Source organism: Sinocyclocheilus grahami, unplaced genomic scaffold (assembly GCF_001515645.1).
Source record: "Sinocyclocheilus grahami isolate Dianchi unplaced genomic scaffold, SAMN03320097.WGS_v1.1 scaffold143.1, whole genome shotgun sequence".
Lineage (NCBI taxonomy): Eukaryota > Metazoa > Chordata > Actinopteri > Cypriniformes > Cyprinidae > Sinocyclocheilus > Sinocyclocheilus grahami.
The window spans coordinates 459149-483089 of record NW_015505322.1 but is presented as its reverse complement, the minus strand read 5'-3'; the positions used below and the strand labels follow the sequence as shown (position 1 = coordinate 483089).

Here is a 23941-nt window from a genome sequence, read left to right as displayed (position 1 = left end):
TCATGCTGTGAGACTGCTGCTGCCCTCCTCTGGAGGCTGATGTTTTAACATTTTAAAACCTGAAAGATATGATAATACTGTATGTTCTTCTTTTTGTCTCATATCAGCTTCCGTAACTCTGACCAGCAGCATGTGGGACACTAACAGGTAAGAACACCTTGATGCATTTATCAAGTGCACTTTATAACCTCAAGCTCAATCCAACACCAGTTATCCCAGTTTTGATCAATTTATTGCATCTTTGCTGAGTAAAAGTCTTAATATTTTGTTATAATACAAATTATTATTATAGTATATTATTTTATTTTTTGTATATGTATAGTGTCAAATGTATAGTGTCTTTGCATTAAATATAAAACCAAGTAACATTTATTTTTAAAGAAATATACTACAAACACAAAATTCAATCAATACATTTCAAATAAAAAATAGATATATTGTTCAAAATGAAGGTTAGCAAGTCGTGCACACATTCCGGTTGTAAAACAGTGTGGAACATGTTTATACTGTGTAGTTTAATATTAAATGTTCTGAGAAAAAGAATTATTTATTTGCAGATGCAACTTGGTTTGATATTTTGTATCTAATGCAATGAAATTCAACTATTAAATGGACAGAAAATATGATAAATGTGTACATGCAATCACTCAATGACAGAGATACAGAGAGTGGGTTTTTAGATGTGCAATAGTGTGGATATAATTAAAATATCTGATTATGGTCACTTCAGTTGAACATACTGTAAGAATAGATTAGCGTCACACATAGATGAACTGTGACTAACAGCTCTTTGTGTGCATGTGTTTATGTGTGTTTCTTATGCAAATCTGTTCAGTTAGTTGTTTTTTAGTTGAATTAAATGTAGACGGGTTCATGTACAGTACAGCAGGAAGTCAGCTGGAGTTGATCAGTGTATGAGAATGTCTTTTACACTTAATTCAGCTGACAGAAAAATAGACACTGGCCATGCGATCACAATAATGCCCTCTGTGTGTGTGTTTGTGTGCACGAGTTTGTGTGTTAGAGGGAGATAGGAAGGATGAATATCTGGGGGATGGGATGGGTTGGGTTGTTTTTTTCTATTTCTTTCTCACGTGCTCACGCTCACACAAGAAATCAGATTAGTGTGAGGATTACAGAGCACCAACCATTTGATAGAACGCACACGCACAGAAATCGCATGAGCTTCTAAACAGTGACGGAGAATGCTGAATAATCTATAATCAACAGTTCACCGAAGGATACACATCACAGATGATAGAAGTTTCTGTTACTCCTTCTTCTCTTTCATTTTCAAAGGCCAGATCGAGAGTAATTAAATGTCAGCACTCTGATGTTGTGTGTGTGTGTGTGAGTGCATGTGTTTGGTATCTTGCTGAGGCTGATGTTTTAACATTTTAAAACCTGAAAGATATGATAATACTGTATGTTCTTCTTTTTGTCTCATATCAGCTTCCGTAACTCTGACCAGCAGCATGTGGGACACTAACAGGTAAGAACACCTTGATGCATTTATCAAGTGCACTTTATAACCTCAAGCTCAATCCAACACCAGTTATCCCAGTTTTGATCAATTTATTGCATCTTTGCTGAGTAAAAGTCTTAATATTTTGTTATAATACAAATTATTATTATAGTATATTATTTTATTTTTTGTATATGTATAGTGTCAAATGTATAGTGTCTTTGCATTAAATATAAAACCAAGTAACATTTATTTTTAAAGAAATATACTACAAACACAAAATTCAATCAATACATTTCAAATAAAAAATAGATATATTGTTCAAAATGAAGGTTAGCAAGTCGTGCACACATTCCGGTTGTAAAACAGTGTGGAACATGTTTATACTGTGTAGTTTAATATTAAATGTTCTGAGAAAAAGAATTATTTATTTGCAGATGCAACTTGGTTTGATATTTTGTATCTAATGCAATGAAATTCAACTATTAAATGGACAGAAAATATGATAAATGTGTACATGCAATCACTCAATGACAGAGATACAGAGAGTGGGTTTTTAGATGTGCAATAGTGTGGATATAATTAAAATATCTGATTATGGTCACTTCAGTTGAACATACTGTAAGAATAGATTAGCGTCACACATAGATGAACTGTGACTAACAGCTCTTTGTGTGCATGTGTTTATGTGTGTTTCTTATGCAAATCTGTTCAGTTAGTTGTTTTTTAGTTGAATTAAATGTAGACGGGTTCATGTACAGTACAGCAGGAAGTCAGCTGGAGTTGATCAGTGTATGAGAATGTCTTTTACACTTAATTCAGCTGACAGAAAAATAGACACTGGCCATGCGATCACAATAATGCCCTCTGTGTGTGTGTTTGTGTGCACGAGTTTGTGTGTTAGAGGGAGATAGGAAGGATGAATATCTGGGGGATGGGATGGGTTGGGTTGTTTTTTTCTATTTCTTTCTCACGTGCTCACGCTCACACAAGAAATCAGATTAGTGTGAGGATTACAGAGCACCAACCATTTGATAGAACGCACACGCACAGAAATCGCATGAGCTTCTAAACAGTGACGGAGAATGCTGAATAATCTATAATCAACAGTTCACCGAAGGATACACATCACAGATGATAGAAGAGGCTCACACATAGATGAATTGTGACTAACAGCCCTCAGTTTCCTTTGCTAGTCTGTTAAATTATTAGTTTTTTATTTTAAATAAATGTAGATGGGTTCATGTACAGTATTAGGAAGTCAGCTGGAGTTCATCAGTATGTGAGAAAGTCTCTTACACTTAATTTGGCTGACAAAAAAAATAGACACTGGCTATGCGATCACAGTAATGCCCTCTGTGTGTGTGTGTGTGTGTGTGTGTGCACAAGTTTGTGTGCGTTAGAGAGATAGGAAGGATGAATATATGGGGGATGGGATAGGTTGGGTTGGGGGTTTTTTCCATTTCTTTTTCACATGCTCACACTAACACAAGAAATCAGATTAGTGTGAGGATTACAGAGCACCAACCTTTTTAGAGAAAACACACGCACAGAAAACGTACGAGCTTCTAAACAGTGATGAGAGCACTGAATAATCTTTAATCAACAGTTCACCGAAGGATACACACCACAGATGATAGTAGTTTCTGTTACTCCTTCTTCTCTTTCATTTTCAAAGGCCAGATCGAGATTAATTAAATGTCAGCACTGATGTTGTGTGTGCGTGTGAGTGCATGTGTTTGGTGTCTCGCTGTTAATTTGGTGTAAAATGTCGAGTGTCCCCTGCTCTTATGCTGACATTCTGATTAAGAGCATCGAATACCTCTATATATGCTGAAATTTTTTTATTTGTATGATGCATTATACATACAACCTTACATATATGGTAGATTAATGACGTTTCCAGAAATAACTCTTCTTTATGTGCGTGCGAGTGTTTGTATGCATGGGCTGCCGGGTCTGTGGTTACCTGAGCACTTTCTGCAACTAAAGCAAATTAATGCCCTCATTTACATATCACTGTGGGAACTGGGGTACTGATGATGCATACATCTTTGTGACTGTGAACGTATGTGTTTGTGTGTGTGTGTATGTGTGTGTGTGTGTGTGTGTGAGAGAGAGAGAAAGAGAAAGAGACAGTAAGCATGAGAGAGAAACAAATTTCATTCTGCATTTATTTTGTGTATTGTTCAAATTCAGCCCACTAGAAAAAATGGCACCTCAATTTGCATATAATTGAATTCTGCTGCAATAAACAGTTAATTAAAATAGTTCATCATAAGTGTCCCTATATTTCTCGCTTCCTGAGATGCTAAAATAAAAAAACAAGAAACATTTTAGCATTTTTTATTGTGTTTTGTACAATAGACAATCAAACTATATGTATTTTTTTTAACAATTATTAAACACATATTTGCAATACAACTTGCCATTCGTAGGTTGAAATAATCTTTCACTGTTTGTTTGATCATTCTGAGAAATCCAACACTCACCAATGGTTGAAAACAGTGATTATTTTTGCAATTCCTTTCAGCATCAGCATCAGCATCAGCATCAGCATCCTCAAAGAGAAAGACCTGCGAGCTCTTTACAAGCGCTGGAAACACGCAGTGCTTCTGCTGCTCTTGTGCTTTTTATAGTGCAGCCCAGCACCGGGGATCATCAGAAGGGAGAGGACGGGCTTCTGGATTATATCTCAGGTGCTTATAGATGAATTCACAGGCGGTACCGAGCCGGTGAGACCCGATTGTTAACCTGAACCAGACAGCGATGTTGATCAGGTAGGCGAGGAGTAAAAGCCTCATCCGCTCCCCGGTTATTGTAGAGGAAATGACAAAATAATTTCATTGTTATGTTCAGTCATCCGCTCGAGCTACAACTGCATGTGAATCGATGGGAAATCCGTTATTGTACATCATAGGCAGGCTAATACAGAAGACTATTGCATGCACATTCCCACTTTTTAGCTGCTGTTTTGCTAGCATATTAATATGTTTTTGATAAGGAGCATTGCATCATGTTCTTAATATTACTATTTGTCACATTCTTGCTATATATATATATATATATATATATATATTAGTAGGCATTTGCAATTGCTTTATTGTCTGAATTGACATGGATTTTTGTTGTGGTTTCCTCACTACTGCTTTTTAGATCATTCAGTGATGTTCGGGGAACCCAGTGCTCCAGGGCATTATGCTGAGCTTAAAGTATTACTGTTTATGACAGAATGTTCTCCACGGATCATTAAAAACATATTCTTAACGGACCAATAAACTGAATGACTCTACATTTGGGCAAAGATCACATGGAAGGGGATTATGTGTGATGACTTTTGCTATACCTCCTAATGCTCTTAGTGTGTGTGTGTGAGAGACAGAAGGGGGAGGGAAGGAAAAGCGAGGGGTATTATGATGTTTGGGTATTAAGGTTTGCATATGCAAGAGAACAAATTTGGAGGAACGGAGAGGAGAGTTTGGCGGTTGGTCTGAGCGAAGTGTAAGTGTTTGACCCGTAATACACAGAGCTGTGAGAAAATGACAGATGGATGAAGAGAGAGAGAAAGTGATTTTCTTAAGTTTTGAATAATTTATGTCTTTTCCATACCTGCAGACTAAAGGTTGCTCGGAGCGCACTTGAAAACCTGCACTATTTAAAAAGCAGGTTGCCTCAGCTTCAGCGGCATATGGTTTATATTAATAATGTAGACATCACAGAGGCACAATCCTTGTGCTTATTGCACAGACGTTAATCTCTGATACCATTTATAGGTGTGGGTCCTAAGTGCTTCTGCTAGTGAAAGTTGTGCTTATATGACACTGAGCTGAAAGCTAGCAGTAAAATCTCTTCCTGAAACTGGAGAAGAGTTTAATAGCACTGATGCGTTCCGTCTTTAAGGCTTGATCAGCTCAAGTGTTCTGCATGTGCATTACTGTCAAAACCATATGGTTTAAGGGTTCTTTTTGAAAAAGATTTCTAACCTTCTTAAGATGAACTTCTACTCAATAGCCATTATATAGTGGTTGAATGATTGAGTTTCAAGCCAGTTCATGGGACTGAGATTGACTCAATCAGTGCAAAACTGCATTTATCCCAAAAGTTACATTTGTGTGTGCTTAAAGCTACTGTTGAGAGAATAGAAATGCAAAAGAGTGAGGAGTTTGTGACGTATTCCTGGATTTGAATACAGGTAGATGAAGCACAGTGAAATGCAACAGAACGTCTGCATATGTTTTGTACTTGATACAAAGTAATAAAAACGGAAAAGAAATGTATATTTTGTTAAAATAAAATAAAAATATATTTATATATATTCTGTCATTAAACTCTAGATGGCGCATGCCTATAGGTTCTAACTCAATCTGAAATAATCACGTCATTATTCACACGAAGTAGCTGATTGGTTTCTTTTCACATCAGCAGCCAATGAATGAGCTTGCTGCTCAACGTTCAAATACTTGGCTAGTGCTTGCTGTAGCAGTTGCAGCGCACTTCAGAAACCCTCCACCTTCCCCAGCTCCACCTGTATAGATCTACTATGGGGTAATTTCATGTATGTTATGTATGGGGGTTATTTCATATATGTGACCCTGGACCACAAAACCAGTCATTAGGGTAAATTTGTTTTTGTTTATTTTTTCTTCGTTATGTGTGTGCGAGTGTTTATGCGAGGGCTGCCGGGTCTGTGGTTACCTGAGCACTTTCTGCAACTAAAGCAAATAAATGCTGAATATATTTAAGCTGAATAAATAAGCTTTCCATTGATGTATGGTTTGTTATGATAGGACAATATTTGAACAAGGTACAACTATTTTAAATATAAATTAAAAAAAAAAACTATTTTATATAAATCTGGAATCTGAGGGTGCAAAAAAATCTAAATATTGAGAAAATCACCTTTAAAGTTGTCCAGATGAAGTTCTTAGCAATGCATATTACTAATCAAAAATTAAGTTTTGATATGTTTACAGTAGGAAATTTACAAAATATCTTCATGGAACATGATCTTTACTTAATATCCTAATGAGTTTTGGCATAAAAGAAAAATCTATAATTTTGACCCATACAATGTATTTTTGGCTATTGCTACAAATATACCCCAGCGACTTAAGACTGGTTTTGTGGTCCAGAGTCACATATATGTGCAGCAGCAGTAATATATAGCAGCTCCGGTAAGAATATGCTAGTCTCAAGAGAACCAAGTTTTGTTTACAGCAAAGGAAAACCAGTTTCCTCTTTACATCGAAATCCATTTTTCTTTACAAATCCTCGTTTTGTACTTCTAATTCGTGACCAGTGTCTTGTTTTGCTCTCTCCTCTGCACTTCCACGTTCATCACTTCTCACCAGAACTTACAATATGCCTATGTTCTACAAATTCTCAACACCCATTGACTGCCATTATAAAGCTTGGAAGAGCCAGGACATGTTTTAATATAACTCAGATTGTATTTGTCTGAAAGAAGAAAGTCATATATACCCAGGATGGCTTGAGTGTGAGGAAATCATGGGGTACTTTTCATTTTTGGGTGAACTATCCCTTTAAGATGCCTGTTGGGTTCTCGTCTCTGGCGACGTATCCCCAAAGCGGCTCAAGCGACGCTAATAAATTTATACTCTTGGTGCATCTTTGGCGATGCATTGAGTCAGACGACGTCTTGTCCCTTTTGAACACTATCACTTGGGACTAAAATCTCTAGTCTTCCACTAACCTGCTGCATGGCACACTCAAAAAAATAATTCATTACCCTTACTTCATTTAATTGAAGAAAGTTTTTGCACACAATTGAATTTAGTTCATTCAAAATAAATTACATTTATTTGGGTCAACACAATTTAGTTGGTTACTTTCATGTTACTTTAGCTCGTTTTAATTAATTAAATTGAACAAGAGGCAAAAAATAGCTTTTTGAGTGTGGTATAGACAAACTCTATATGCTCTAAATGCTTTAATCACGGCAGAGAGAACCTCATACCAATCACAGAGAATCCTCACGACAAAAAAAGTACAACAGTTTATTTAGTAAAGATGCATGGCAAAGTTGACATGATTTGGTTTTTGATGACTTCAGCTTGTTACTCAAGTCATGGGTTGTTATGGTTATTTTTATATTTAGACAGACGCCTAACCATCTTGTCCATATGCATCCATTATTGCAACACACTAACTAAAGCAGGCAAATGTTAGGCCTGCAAGGAAAAGGAATAATAGTTATGATCAATCAAAACATTTCCTTCACAACTGACAACCAATTTCTTACATGGCTGTGCTAGTTTCAAGTCTAGCTCTTTCATCTTTTTCTTCTTACATGATAAAATAATTTCAGCTCAAATCGATACTTCATGTCCATTTATTTATTTTTCAAGCAGCTGTGTAATAAGTGGGATAATGTACAGTCGAATAATGTACAGAGACGGTCATTATTGCAACGTAAACCTCAAAAGGGTGATCAGAATATAGGGTTTATTTTGCAGTAATGACCGGCTGACTGTACATTATCCCTTACTTTACTTCTTGAGTATTAGTGCATCTGTTTGGAAGGGTAGTTTTTTTTTTTTGAGCATTACCACATCTGTCTGGAAGTCTAGTTGAACTCCTCTCACGTCACATACGTTTGTAAAATGTAAAGGTACGCATGTCATTTTTTGACCACAGCGATACACCAAATGGCATTGCAAAAATAATGACTGTATTCAAACAGGTTTCCCGAACAGTTCTCGCCGTCTTCCATTGTTTAGATAAACCTGCCCCAAAATTATAACATTGGCTGAGCCATTGCTGCTATGTTGGGCTTGTTGGGAAGTAAACATAAAAAAATGTACATACTCAATAAAGTATGTGAGGTTCTGTGAACTTGTAGGTCTTGCAGGATGCAAGCATATTCAAGCTTAATTTAACAGGATGGGTTCTATAAGCTAAACATCAAAGAGTAGTGATCAAGGAGACTTTCTAGTGATGGACAGTTCATGAACTAGAGGTTCAGATCCTTTTTTTTAAAAGCATTTTTGCCTCTGAGGAGAAGAGGGGCAAACAAGAAACTAGTGTTATCCACATACAGTATGCACCATGGCTTATTATATGGTAGTCGATACAAGTTATTCTGAAGCTGTTTTAATAAAACAGTGCAGTTTCATGAATCAGTTTGATTTTATTGATTTGTTTAGATCATCAAAAATGTTCCCTCAAGTCCCTGTGGGGCATTTTAACATGAATCATGATATAAGTAAATTTGCATGTAGGTAATGAAATATCACTGCTGTATTTTGGATTAAGTTAGATCATTACATATCGTAATGACTGTAATGTCATGTGTTCTAGTTGAGTCTGTTCAGTTGCACACTCTAATTGTTACCGTCTGCATGCCACATAAAGGAACACACTGTTACTTACAGCACTGTTACTGTTGAATTGAGATGTTTGATTCAATACAAACCATTCCTGTTTGGATCCTATTTAGAACTATTCATGAGCGGTTTATAAACAATTTTATTGCTAGTTTTACTGACAGCTACAGTATATGAAGATAGAAAGTACCTTTATAATATGCCTCGCATACCATGTTTCAATTTTGAACAGCAGGGAAAAGTATTGGTGTATGATAAAAAAAAAAAAAAGAAGAATGATCCTCAGTCGCAAGTGATCCGGCACTTTAAAAAGGCTTGTTGTAGTGATTATGGTTTGTTTTAGCTTGGTGCTACAAATTCCATTTGCAGGATATAAAATATGAAATTATGGTAATCCATTTATACAAGCTGTTTGTCTTCTTAAGTGTGTTTTTATTTAAGCACCTATTCTCAAAATATGTATTTAGGGGTACAGATCCATTAAAAAAAAATATTGTTTCCCTTTTTAATCATTTATAGCAAGAATACATGATTATACAATACCAAAGAAAAAAGGTGCAAATAAATATTTCAAGCCCAGACATTAAGGAGTGGAACTGATGGGTTTTTGTGACCTGAATACGGAATCAAGTTACTCGTGAACACCTGAAAGAGGAGATACAGTATTATCATTGTACAATATTGCAGAAAACAAATAAATATTGTATACATATATGCATACATAGTTCAAGTGTGGCGTTTACATCTTTTTACTCTTTTACATAATTTACATCTATTTTTATTTCATAATATCACAAAAATATCAATATTATTATCAATAATCACAATGAAATCATGGCAAATTATTATTATTTTATAGTCATATTATTCATATTGAATTGGTCAAAAATAGTGGGAATGTGGCCTATGAAAACTCAAGTGGAAAGAGATTTCTGAAATGGTTACTGAAAGAGGTAAAAAAAAAAATCTTCAAAATAAAACAAAATGTTTCAGTTTTTTATTTATTTATTTACTCCCCAACAAAATCACCCCACTAACTCTCAAATAATTAATTATTTCTAAATATACAGTAGCTACTGTATGTATGTAATCTGGTGAAAATTCCTGTATTTTTTCAAATATCTCAATATATATATTGCAGAAAAACAAAATATCGCAATGTCAGTTTTTTACCACAGCATGCAGCCCTATTACATATAGTTATTTATTTTAGACATACACTGGGTCTGTAAGTGAGCTCTGAGCTCTTGCCCAAAACATCCGGACTGGCCATTCTTTTTGTTTGTTTGTTTTGTTGAACAAATCAATATTTCTTTTCTTTCTTTGGCAGACTGAAACATCTAGAAGGTCTTTAAATGTTGCATTGAAGTACAACAGGGAAACAGTTTGAAGAAGTCACTTGGAACGTGCAGAAGACCCATGTGATCGTGTCATGCAGGGCGTTCCATATGTAGAAGCTTCAGGTCACTTTTGGCCAGAGTGAGACAGATGCGCGTACCTGTTAACTGTCACAGCTGCTCCATGTCAAAGTAGCTCTAATTGGAGTTCTGCGTTGTCAAGGCAATGAGTGGCTGCCAGCGAGACTGTCCCACATCTACATGTCATTTTGTCCTCATCTGTCTCTTGCCCTGACAGCTGCATCTGTTGTATAGAGACTTAATGAGGGGTTTTGTAGAGTTTGGGTTTGTAACTAACATGTTCTTGTGTTGAGTTACAGTGGCCATATGGCCAAAGAATTGTCTTTCTTTGCCGTTATATATTTGAGTGCCCATGTGATAGGATGCATATTAGAGATGAGAAGCTGTTTCAAAATGAGAAAACATGGTCTTGAACTCAGTTCTTAGTACGTGGGGGTGATCTCTCTTTCCAGTTAGTGATTATATCTGATTGAGTGAGCGTTTTTGTGTGTTTGCGGACAAACTCTGGGAAACACACACAGTATTTTTCCTCCCCAATACTGCAAATCACCTTATGTAACCACTGTTATTGCCAAACAGATTTACTTGAATGATCCGCAGGGGTCTTGGACCTTTTTCAGGCCAGGGAACCCCTGGTGGAGAAGAGACAGAGCAGGGACCCCTGTTACATTTGAAGCCTGTCCTACAATAACATGCATATAATATCAAATGTATGGATTTATTTACTTTTCTATGATCCTTACATGGCAATGCCATTAAAATGATTAATGATGTACAGACAGAGTCATTTTTATGGTGCATTTTCATTTTAGTTAATGCATTTTAATGTGGGAGGGATAATGAAACATTTAGCTGAACTTCAGTTTATTATTTCTTTGCACAAAAATGACTGCAGTACTGTCACGAACCCCCTGTTGAAGACCCCTGCTGTACAGTATTAATAGTACAACAGTCGTATTTATGGCATTGCAGGTCCATCTATAGTTATGCTGCATTATAAATTGCCATGGACTCTTAGAGCACAAATTGATTTAATAGTTAAAAACTGATGTTGTTCAGCAAAATAAGAGTGCATTGTTCAGTCAGAGTTTGAGAGGGAGTTTAGTGGCTCGTCTATTGAGCTTTTATTGTAGTCATTTTAAAGCTTACGCAATTTTGGATCCTTTTTTCACTTGAAATACAGGAATAGTTCACCCAAATTCTCACATCATTCCAAACCCATATGACTTTCTTTATTTTGAAAAATATATAAATATATAAAATATATAAATATATATACCCTGGTCAGTCCTTTCCATATTATGAAAGTTCTCCAAAATAACAAAAAGCATCAATGAATATGGCAGATTTGAATGTTGTGTCAGGGTTGAAGTCAATGACATCAAACAGCATTGCTTCTCAGTTATCTTGTGACCGATCAACACAATTTTTGCCCATTACTCCAATTTTGCCCAACACCTTAACTTGCATTCTTTCATCAGATTATTGAAGTGTGCATGTGTGATATGTATCAGGAATGCATACTTCCTGCAAATTTAAGCACATCCAACCAGAGTGAGTAAGTGTTTCTGGTTGTATATATCGTAAATATATTATATACGCCATTCTCTTTTTTTAACCCAAGTAATATGTGTCCTCATCTTGTGCAGCTGAAGGAGAAGTGGTACAGTCGTAGAAACTGTAAACATGAGAGGAGAATCTGAGTTTCCCGCTAACATTTTGGAATACTCACATACTAAATAGAATACTATGAGTGGAATGCACGAATGCTTATGTTTTGATGTCACTAACATGAACGTGATTTTTTTTTTTTAAGTCTTGTAAATGTTTTTTTTGCATTGCCGGGTCATTGGTTTGCACGTAAACTAGTGAAACGGGTTATTTCAATAAACAGATTTTTGGTAGTTCTAAGCATATTGGTGTGCATGCAAAGGTGCAGATTGATAGGAAAGCCTGCACAATACGAGACATCAAAGGTGCAATATTTGAGAATGAAGAGTGATATTTAGTTACATTTTTGATCTGTTTGTCACTAAGAGTTATTGTATGGCTTCAGAAGACTTGGAAAATATTGCATGAATCATATGGGACACTTTTATGGTGCTCTTTTTTTGTCATTTTGGAGATTCAGCACTGGTACCCATTCATTTTTATTGAATGTAAAAGAACAGCCAGGATATTCTACAAAATATCTATTTTTGTGTTCCATGGAAGAAAGAAGGCTATGAGTTTGGAATGACATGGGGGTGAATAAATACAAAAAAAAAAAGTATAATTTTTGTGTAAACTCTCGGATAGCTGGACAATCAGAGCACACCTCGCTTTTTCAGACCGATGAGCTTTGTAAAAATCGACACGTTTCAGAAAGGCGGGGCATAGAGGAGAAACAATAATGTACAGTATGTGGAAAATAATGTGTTTTTTGAACCTTAAACCGCATAAACACATTTCATTACACCAAATACACAAAATAATGTTTTTTTTAGCAGCATCATATGACCCCTTTAAGATTCTGTACTATTGTAACCATATTAATGCCCTTGTGCTACAGGTCAGATTTTCTCTCTTCCTCTGAAGCAGAAGGTGCTCTTTCAAAACATGCTGGACAACATAGATCATAAGACTTGTGAAGTTTATTCCATCGTGAGTGCATGCCTTCAAAAAAGTGAAAACAAATAAAAAATAAATGAAATCGAATATGCAGTAGCAGAAGTCATATGGACTTTTTTCGGTGCTACATTTATTTATTTATTTGTTATTCTTTAAATTTTTTGTATTTTATTTCATGTGAAATTTGTTTCATTTTAATTGAAATTGTTATGAAATATAAATCGCAGCATTTTCACTATTGGTCTTAAATGTAACGTATTTTGGTGGATATACTCGGTGTATTTTTGCGTCTGCGTATGCCTTGTGCACATCTACGTATTTTCCTGATAATAATGTGTATTAGGGATTGTGTAAAGCTGCTGTGGAGCGTTTTCCAAATGAGGCAGATGGTGTGTGTGTGTGTGTAGGTTTAGGGGTTTGAAGGGCTTCAGTTTTACATGAGTCAGCGATCAGACTGACCCATTTCCTCCGCAGGACACATGTGGAAACACACATACATTTGGGGTTTGTACGTGCCACCGTTCCCCGTTTCCTACATCATCATGATTCTTTGCAGGAAGTGACACGTGTGGTCTTTTCTCTCTCAGTGCTGTAAAAGTGAAGGAAGCCTCAGAGAGCAGTAGAGGAATTAAATATGGATAGGACACGGGGGAGGCAGCACGGATGAGGGGGTCTGCAACCACTCTCTCTCTTAATGATGTGATGTGATGTGACAAGCATGGTGCTCGTGGGGGCAGAGTTACCATAGCGATTCCCAACACGCCCCCCATCTGTGGCAATCTCCCATGCACAGCATCCATATTTAATGCAACTTTTACTTAGAGCAGTTCAACTGCCCACCCAACTCTTTCTCCCTCTCCCTCTCTCTCTCTCTCTCTCTCTCTCTCTCATTATCTTCGTTATATTTGCAGAAGTAAGATACATTATACATTTATGGGCTGAATGTTATAATTATTGAGTTTACGGTAAAGTTTTCCAGCCTGCTGGGGAGAGAGGCCTTTAGGAGCTGTCTCAAATTATCATATATTCCATGCTGTTTTTATACTTAAAGTTTTACAGTTATAATCTGAACTCTGTATAACTTTTAAATGATTTTTCTTCCCACGTTTGCTATAACCAGGACAGTTGTTATCGGTTTTTGTTCGTCCTACTGTCAGCTTTTCCTTTTTTGAACTTTCCCCTCATAAAACTTTTTCGCTAACTCAGCTGACAGCTGTAAAGTGTGTGTAATGGCAGATTGTTGTAACGTTTATCACGCAGCAGGGCTGTAGAACGAACACGATGAAGACAGTCTTTAATAAATCCACAGGCAAGTAATCCACATAAAGAAAACAGCTATAACACAACTAACGCAGACAAGAACCCACCACAATGAACAGAAACAGAGCAACTTAAGTACATGTGCAAACAAGGATAATTAATGACACACACCTGAACTAAAGGTTTGCAAAATCAAACCAATAACCATGACAGCCAACACAGCAGGCAAAATGTGCAAACTGAATCATAGTCCAAAGTGATATTGTGACAGTTTATCGCAATGTTTAGTACTAATACAATAACCGACAATATTCTGAAGTAAATTAAATGATTAGATGAAAATAATTTATTCATGCCATTCCAAACACATACAGTACCGTTAAAAGGTTTGGGTTCAGTAAGATTTTTTAATGTTTTTGGAAGAAGTCTCATTTGCTCACCAAGGCTGCATTAATACTGTGAAATTCTACTGCAATATATTGTTTCATATGGTAATATATTTTAAAATGTTATGTATTCCTGTGATGCAAAGCTGAATTTTCAGCAGCCAGTACTTCAGCCAGTACTTAGTATCAGTCTAATACTGATTTGTGTCTTTAAGAAACCTTTTTTCTCTCTTATTATTATTATCAGCATTGAAAAGAGCTGTTCTGCTTAATATTTTTGTGGATACTGTAAGACTTTTTTTTTCAGGATTCTCTGCTGAACAGAAAGTTCAAAATAACTTTTATGTAATCTATTGTATAAATGTATTTACTGTCACTTTTGATCAATTTAATGCATTTTTGCTGAATAAAAGTATTATTGCTTTCAAAAACATTTATTGACCCCAAACTTTTGAATGGTGGTTTTCTTTTCTTTTTTCTGGTAAAACAGAGGAGATGTTCTGCAGAACTATAAAATTAATCCACACATAGTTTTGCATTATACTTAAAATATTCTGAAGCCGTACGATAGTTTTCTGTGAATAAGAGAGAGATTATTTGAAAATCTAACACCATCTGCTGTAGGTGTTAGTGTCATTTACATTGTTGTATAATATGCATAAAAATACAATTACCCTGCCTCATTGTTTCGACGTAGTTAGCTGATTATTATTAGTTATTTTGTTTATTCCATGGAAAGGCCTTATATGGGCAATGATGTAACTGTTGCACATGTATTTTATTTGTGTGAATATAATATTTGTATGATGTTCATAGTATTCACTCAGTAGTACTGTGAGTGTAAGGCTGGAGAGCATTGCAGAGTTATTTGTGTTTGCAGGAGTGGCTGTACAAGGCTGATTTTGAGATGATGTATTTATGCTCAAAGCAGAGAAGAAAACACGTATTAGAGCAACTTTATAAGTAGTATGCAGGAAGTCTGTTGTGTGGATGAAAAGTGATGCAGTCGAGAGGAGTGGAGCTCGCCAAATGCAGGGGAGAACTCATAAAACAGGCCTTTTTAAAGGGGGCATTCCCATTTGGGGAGGTCACTAATTTATCTTTAAATATCCTTGACGATGACAGTGACATCAAACGCTGTTTCATGACCACCTGAAGAGCCATCGCTGATATTGCCTGGATTTAAATTGTTTTTAATAGTTGTACTTTGACTTATATAGAGTATTTGAAGATAGAGTACTTATACTGCTAGCGAAACTAATTGTAATCAATAAATTGACTTCTATTTTTTGAACAAAGTCTGCCTCCCGGGGCATTGATTTAAGACTTTGAGCCAGAACAGACCACAGAGGAGTCTTCTGTCCGATTGGAAGTATGTAGAATAATACAAATAAAGGTGTTAAAGCAGTCTGCACCATAAAACAACATTTATACATTAAAAAATGAGACGCATGGTGCCAGTTTTTATGTCAGTCACAATTACAGCAAGAGTTTCAACAAGTTGTATGGCTTCAGAGGACTTTGAATATACATTATCACGGATCATATGGACTTCTTTTATGCTGCTTTATTTATGCATGTTTATTTGTTTCTTTTTTTACTTATGTTTTGGTGCTCAACTGTCCTCTGTTCAGTTTGGAACAACATTAGAATTTGTAATTGATTTATTTTGGGGTGAACTATTCCTTTAATGCAAGCTGGACTACTCTCTGTCTGTGAAGGCTCTATGTTAAATGATATGTTCATGAATTGATTGACCACTCAGTGATTTGTGATCCGATCCTCAGAGAAAGTCACATGGAGTACTAATTGATTAATGCAATCAATTCATGTTGTGCTGCGGCCTACACACGTGACTGACAGATATGTTTGCTTGTTTACATGTTTACTTTAGGTTATGAGTGCACTTACAGCTTGGTGATCCACAGATAAGCCAATGAGAGGATGGCCAGAGGTCACATGATCTACAGAAGCACCTACCAGCTGGTATTACTGATTCTACTGAGCGTGCTCCAGCTGGCACATGCGCAAAGTGAGTACACAGACGTCAAACATGCATAAAACACAGGCAGAATCCTCTGAGACGCAGAATAATTGCTGGCTCTTTTCGTGAAACCAGCACAGGATAAAGGATAAAGGCATACTTTAATGCAGCTTACAATGTAGTATGTAATTAAAAAATACGATTTGGAGTTGGAGGGATTATAATGCTGCGTTTGTTTCTTTCACTGCACCAAATATCCGGATCAGTGTTTACAAGACAACTCTGACTACGTAAAGAAATGACGTCAACATTTAATACATGGATTTGTATCTTTCATTTGATGCACGGTAAAGCATTACCGTGCATCTACATCTAGTAGAAGAGGAAAGAGGTTTAGTTGTTAAGAATTTAAATGTAGAAAAAAAAAATATTATAAAAAAAAAATATTTCAATTAATAATAATGTATTAAATAGATTTATTATTTATGAAATTATTTTATGATAATGATTATAATAATTTTATTGGTCTCTATTTGGTCTTTGTAATTGTATTTTATAAAAATGTAAGAGTAATTGCACTCAAAGGCTTTCTTGTGTAAACATTATCTGCGCCTATTTAGATTAAAGCATGCAAAGTGAAGATGAAGTCATTTCATCGCACATCATCTGTTTCTTTCACTGCACCAAATATCCGGATCAGTGTTTACAAGACAACTCTGACTACGTAAAGAAATGACGTCAACATTTAATACATGGATTTGTATCTTTCATTTGATGCACGGTAAAGCATTACCGTGCATCTACATCTAGTAGAAGAGGAAAGAGGTTTAGTTGTTAAGAATTTAAATGTAGAAAAAAAAAATATTATAAAAAAAAAATATTTCAATTAATAATAATGTATTAAATAGGTTTATTATTTATGAAATTATTTTATGATAATGATTATAATAATTTTATTGGTCTCTATTTGGTCTTTGTAATTGTATTTTATAAAAATGTAAGAGTAATTGCTCTCAAAGGCTTTCTTGTGTAAACATTATCTGCGCCTATTTAGATTAAAGCATGCAAAGTGAAGATGAAGTCATTTCATCGCACATCATCTGGGGTGATGACACGAACATTCACCCACGCACTCACTTCATTGTGCTGTTTGAACCTGAGCTGAGCCTTTGGTTAGTTGCACATGCCATTAGTTTGGAGCTGCTGGGCAGATTAATGTGAAATCATCCTTAGATCGAGTGGATTAGCAACCACTGCAGACTGCATCAATCACAAGTTAATTCACTCCGTCTTTCGTATTAACTGAAATGCACATTATAATGCACACATGAAGTCACAGCCTGACTTTCAAAAAAGTTTTATGATTTTAAAGACAGGTTTATTGTCATTTTTAACAAGGGATGAAAATGTGGTACTTATTTTAAGACATGCCTTTCTTTTAAAGGGGTGTTCACACATGATTTGTTATTGCTTTGAAAAATACAGGAGGAAAGGGTGAAAGGAATGGAATGGCATAGAATGCAAGGGTCTCGAGATGTGTTTGTAAAAGCTGAATTGGTTTTAACTTGACATTGCATCTTAAAAAGCACAGCACTTATGGCACAAGATGTTAAGTTACAGACCGTATCATTTGCCCTCCTGCCAGTGATTGGTTTATTGAGAAAATAAATGTTTCTTGCCATGATTTTTGCTGGTATCATAAACAAAATCAAATGTAGTATTTAGTACTGCATGTAATATTGCAGTTAAAGTTTTAGTTCCTTAAACTTTATGGGCTAATTGGCAAGTACTTTTTATTTTATTTTATTTAAAAAAATATTAAGTGCTAAATGCAGATAAAAAATGTCTTGCCAATTGGCCCATAAAGCTTTAGGAAATGCATTACTTAGTACTTCATTTTATTTCGTTTTTTTTTTATTTTTAAATTTTAGAATTTTAATTTTGGCCACAGCATGAAAATAATTATCAGCTTAACTGTCATGATGTATGTGAAGTAAACCCTGTTCATTTTAAACCCTGCCTGTAACCTTTCAGTTAAACTACTCTATGTGAGAAGTATAACTTCAAGATGCATAGATGCATTTATTGTATGGAGATTCTAAATAGTAAAGGAGAGTTTCTCCATCTTCAAGGAAATTCTGCCCCAATGCTTTCATTGACCCAGTCGTAGTTAATTATTGGTCACCTCTAATGGTTAGAGAGTTGGACTTGTAACCCGAAGGTTGCGGGTTCGAGTCTAAGGTCCGGCAGGACTTGTCAGTGGGGGGAGTGAATAAGCAGCGCTCTCTTCCACCTTCAATACCACGACTGAGGTAAGACCCTTGAGCAAGGCATCTAATCCCCAACTGCTCCCCGGGTGCCGCAGCAATATGCTCACGGTGTGTGTGTTCACTACTGTGTGTGTGCACTTGGATGGGTTAAATGCAGAGCACAAATTCCGAGTATGGGTCACCATACTCGACCACACGTCACTTCATTTTTACAAACCTCTGTCTTCCTCTGCAGCTCCTCCTCAGTTCACTCGGACCCCCGTTGATCAGATAGGTGTTCAGGGGGGCGTGGCCTCCTTCGTATGTCAAACCACAGGAGATCCGCAGCCTAGAATCACGTGGAGCAGAAAAGGCAAAAAAGTCACCAACCAGAGATTCGAGGTAAACACATCTCAATTGCACAAACACAGACCGTGCAGACAGCTTGCTTACACATTAGCTGCAAGCAGCGATACAAGGTTGTAACACTACTAAAGTGAGATTTCCACAGTACATTTCCTGTAACTTCACACATTTGCCCTGGCTCAAAGGATGCCATACACATGGTCGATAAAGACACACAAGTTATTCAGGGAGTTACCAACACATTTCTCTGTGTGTGTGTGTGTGTGTGTAGGTGATAGAGTTTGAGGATGGTTCAGGGTCCGTGTTGCGAGTGCAGCCGCTGCGGACCCCCCGTGATGAGGCTGTGTATGAATGTGTGGCATCTAATGAAGCAGGAGAGATCAGTGCCTCCACACGGCTCAGCGTTCTCCGCGGTAGGTACAGACCTGACTGGAAGCGTCTTTGCTTTTGCTTGGTCTTCTGAAGTGTATGTGTGTGAAGCTTGCTTGATACACGACATCTCTACTATTATTTTTAGAGATGCACTGACAGAATTTCTGGGAAATACCAATTAGAAGATAATTGTTTTCATGCAGTGACCAATAAGCAATATAATGGTGAATATAACAAGTCTAGGCCCGCGCTGAATCTCTGAATATACAGAGTTTTAATCATTTTCTGTGTTGATTTTGGGGTAATTTTGTGGATATTATGTATAAATTTTTTTTTGGTCACACTTTATTTTAAGGTCCAATTCTGCTATTAACAAACCATTAACTATGACTTTCGTCTCAATAAACTGCTAATTTGCTTATTAATAGTTAGTAAGGTAGTTGTTAAGTTTAGGTATTGGGTAGGATTAGGGATGTAAAATATGGTCATGCAGTGTTGCTGCCTTTATAAGTACTAATAAACAGCCAATATGTTAATAATAGGCATGCTAATAACTTGTTAATAGTGAGAATTGGTCCCTATACTAAAGTGTTACCTTTTTTTTTTTTACTTTTTAATGCCAAAGACCCCAAAATATGATGATCACCTAACCCCATTCCTAAAATATAATGATAGCTGTATAATTAAAAATATTAAGCATGTTTTAAATGCATATTACTTTCTAACAACTGACTTTTATGTTCTCAGTGTACTGTTTTTAAATTTTTTTTTTTTTTTACATATTTTAAAATATTATTTTAAATATTATATGAAGAATATTTACTTTGTAATAAATTGATCATATTTTATATATTTTTTTATTTTTAATCATTTAAATTTTAATATTTTGGTCCCTATACTAAAGTGTTACCTTTTTTTTTTTTACTTTTTAATGCCAAAGACCCCAAAATATGATGATCACCTAACCCCATTCCTAAAATATAATGATAGCTGTATAATTAAAAATATTAAGCATGTTTTAAATGCATATTACTTTCTAACAACTGACTTTTATGTTCTCAGTGTACTGTTTTAAAATTTTTTTTTTTTTTTACATATTTTAAAATATTATTTTAAATATTATATGAAGAATATTTACTTTGTAATAAATTGATCATATTTTATATATTTTTTTATTTTTAATCATTTAAATTTTAATATTTTTTGATTTCTTACCGTTTAAAACAAAACCTGTCTATAGGATAAGATAACTGTCATGTATTTCATTTCAGAAAACAAAATGTAACAGTAATAACATTACATGGTTAATAAAGTGTGTTAATAATTAAATTTATATATATCCTAATATATTAATATCTTAAATTGAAATAATACCTTTGATAAAACTACAAATATAATTTTTTTATTAATATTTTTTTTGTGTGTGTGTGTGTGTAAAATTAAAAATGGTCTCAGATATATTGTGCACCCCTTGTTATTTTGTATAGCTTATGGTCTATACCTGAACACACTGTTTGTCATCTTAAAGAATTTTCATTAATATCTTAAACTGAAATAATACATTTGACAAATATATATGTATATATATATATATATATATATATATATATATATATATATTTGTAACATTAAAAATAGTCTTAGATATACTGTGCATCCCTTGTTATTTTTTATTATTATTTTTAATAGTACCTTTAGGCACTACAAGAATAGATCCTTAACAAATGAAGACTGAAAAAAGTGTGCTATTTTGCATAATATCTGCATAAGATCACCTTCACCTTGTAAAGATTGAAGCCCTCCATTGAAGGCTGAGGTGTGAGTGTAATGTGTGTTTGTGTTTGTGTTTGTTTATTTCAGAGGACCAGCTAATTTTTTTTTTTTTTTTACATATTTTAAAATATTATTTTAAATATTATATGAAGAATATTTACTTTGTAATAAATTGATCATATTTTATATATTTTTTTATTTTTAATCATTTAAATTTTAATATTTTTTTATTTCTTACCGTTTAAAACAAAACCTGTCTATAGGATAAGATAACTGTGATGTATTTCATAATTTCAGAAAACAAAATGTAACAGTAATAACATTACATGGTTAATAAAGTGTGTTAATAATTAAACCTTCACCTTGTAAAGATTGAAGCCCTCCATTGAAGGCTGAGGTGTGAGTGTAATGTGTGTTTGTGTTTGTGTTTGTTTATTTCAGAGGACCAGCTTCCCGCTGGCTTCCCGTCTATAGATATGGGCCCTCAGCTGAAGGTGGTGGAGCGTTCTCGCACCGCTACCATGCTGTGTGCAGCCAGCGGAACACCTGACCCTGAGATCACCTGGTTTAAAGATTTCCTCCCCATAGATACACACACTCACGGGCGGATCAAACAGCTACGCTCAGGTGTGTGTGCTCATTTACACACTCTCTGTGCTTTTATTCTCCTCATTTGTTTAAAGGTGCACTTAGCAAATTTAGCTCATTAAAAAAGTAGAAATAGTAAATTTTATATATACATTTTACATATGTGTTTTAAACAATGTACACTGACATGAGATGAATAGTCACATCAGTAGCTTAAAAAATGTTTTCGTTCTACATGGAGCATGTCGTGTTGAGATCACATGACCAGCTGAGTTTTGCTTATGCTTGCAACAAGCTTCTAATATTAATGATAATAATTACGTTACATTTACATTACATTTAATCATTTAGCAGACACTTTTATCCAAAGCGACTTACAAATGAGGACAATGGAAGCAATCAAAATCAACAAAAGAGCAATAATAAATAAATTAATAATAATAATAATATGATAATATGTTTACTTAATTTACATGATTCATTAGGGATGCACCAATATTGAAATTCATACCGTTATGGTAATAATTATTTTCATGTTGTAGTACCCAATATTCAAATGTTATACTATTTTGTTTGAATTTACAAATAATAACATTATAATATACACTGTTAAAATGGATATTCGTTTTGATTTGTTAGAGATTACATTGAACAGTGTTATTAAATTAAGTGCTTTTAAAGATTAACTTGAAGTGAGAGGTAGATGAAAGCAGAGGTAATATGAATGCTAAAAAATAAGCATTCATACATAAATATCTCATATAAACCAATACTGATATTGGATTGAATTAAAAAGAAAATCTAATAGCATAGGATAATTGATGTGGTATTGATGTACTGTACACTTTTGTTTGAAAAGTTTGGGGTCAGTAAGATTTTTTTTTTTAATGAAATTAATACCTTTATTCAGCAGGGATGCATTAAATTGATCAAAAGTGACAGAGACGTTTATATATATTACAAAACATTTTTATTTCAAATAAATGCCATTTCTTTGAACTTTCTATTCATCAAAGAATCCAGAAAAAAGTATTACCGTTTCTACAAAAATATTAAGCAACTCTAATATTTTTGTCTTTGATCATAATCAGAAATGTTTCTCAAGCAGCAAATCAGCATATTAGAATGATTTCTGAAGGATCATGTGACACTGAAGACTGGAGTAATGATGCTGAAAATTCAGATTCCATCACAGGAATAAATTAAATTTTAAAATGCATTAAAATAGAAAACAGTTATTTTAATATGTAATAAATTCATCAAAGAATCCAGAAAAAAGTATTACCGTTTCTACAAAAATATTAAGCAACTCTAATATTTTTGTCTTTGATCATAATCAGAAATGTTTCTCGAGCAGCAAATCAGCATATTAGAATGATTTCTGAAGGATCATGTGACACTGAAGACTGGAGGAATGATGCTGAAAATTCAGATTCCATCACAGGAATAAATTACATTTTAAAATGCATTAAAATAGAAAACAGTTATTTTAATATGTAATAGTATTTCACATTATTACTGTGTTTTTGAGCAGATGCAGTTTTGGTAAGCATGAGACACTTTCAGAAACATAAAAAACAACAACCCCAAACTTTTGAACATGTGTATATAGTTTATATTGTGCATTGCTATATACTGTACTTTAGACTTAAACATAATAATAAAAGTACAAAGTTGGAAAAATCAATTGTCCAAGCAAGCAATGAAACACACCATAACAGCCAACAATTCCAATGGCGCAAACGTACACACAAAACCTCTTAGAGTGCATCTTTAAAGAAATCCCGTAGCCTTAAATCCTTTCTCACACACACTGTTTTTGCTGTGCGAGAACCTTAAGTGATAAATGTGCTGTCTCTCTTTCTGTGTTTTAATCTACAGAGTCATTTGGTAAGTGTGTTACCCTGAGGCACAACACACACTCACACGTCCAAGCACAAAACAAAAAAACATTATTGGTAAAGCGCATGATATATCCACATATTGTATTTGCCCTAACAGTACAGTCACCCTCTCTCCACTCACATAGTCAGCACATACAGTAGTGTGTACACACACAGCAGTCACGTACAGTAGACAGTCCTCCTTACCTGAGCGCTGCCCCTCTAACATGTGGTACTGAGC

At 34.8% G+C, this 23941-nt stretch overlaps 1 protein-coding gene across 1 annotated transcript in view; it reads left to right on the top strand.

Annotated features, from left to right (window-relative positions):
* Positions 1-4008: 4008 nt before the first annotated feature.
* The window catches only part of LOC107591569 (receptor-type tyrosine-protein phosphatase delta-like), a 56407-nt gene continuing 36474 nt past the window's right edge, over positions 4009-23941 (top strand). Inside the window, exons 1-6 of the mRNA XM_016280763.1 lie at positions 4009-4245; positions 16380-16517; positions 18975-19120; positions 19356-19497; positions 21671-21856; positions 23699-23707. Of these exons, the coding sequence (XP_016136249.1) occupies positions 16430-16517; positions 18975-19120; positions 19356-19497; positions 21671-21856; positions 23699-23707 (571 nt within the window). The 5' untranslated portion in view covers positions 4009-4245; positions 16380-16429. The remainder of the gene's footprint in view (positions 4246-16379; positions 16518-18974; positions 19121-19355; positions 19498-21670; positions 21857-23698; positions 23708-23941) is intronic.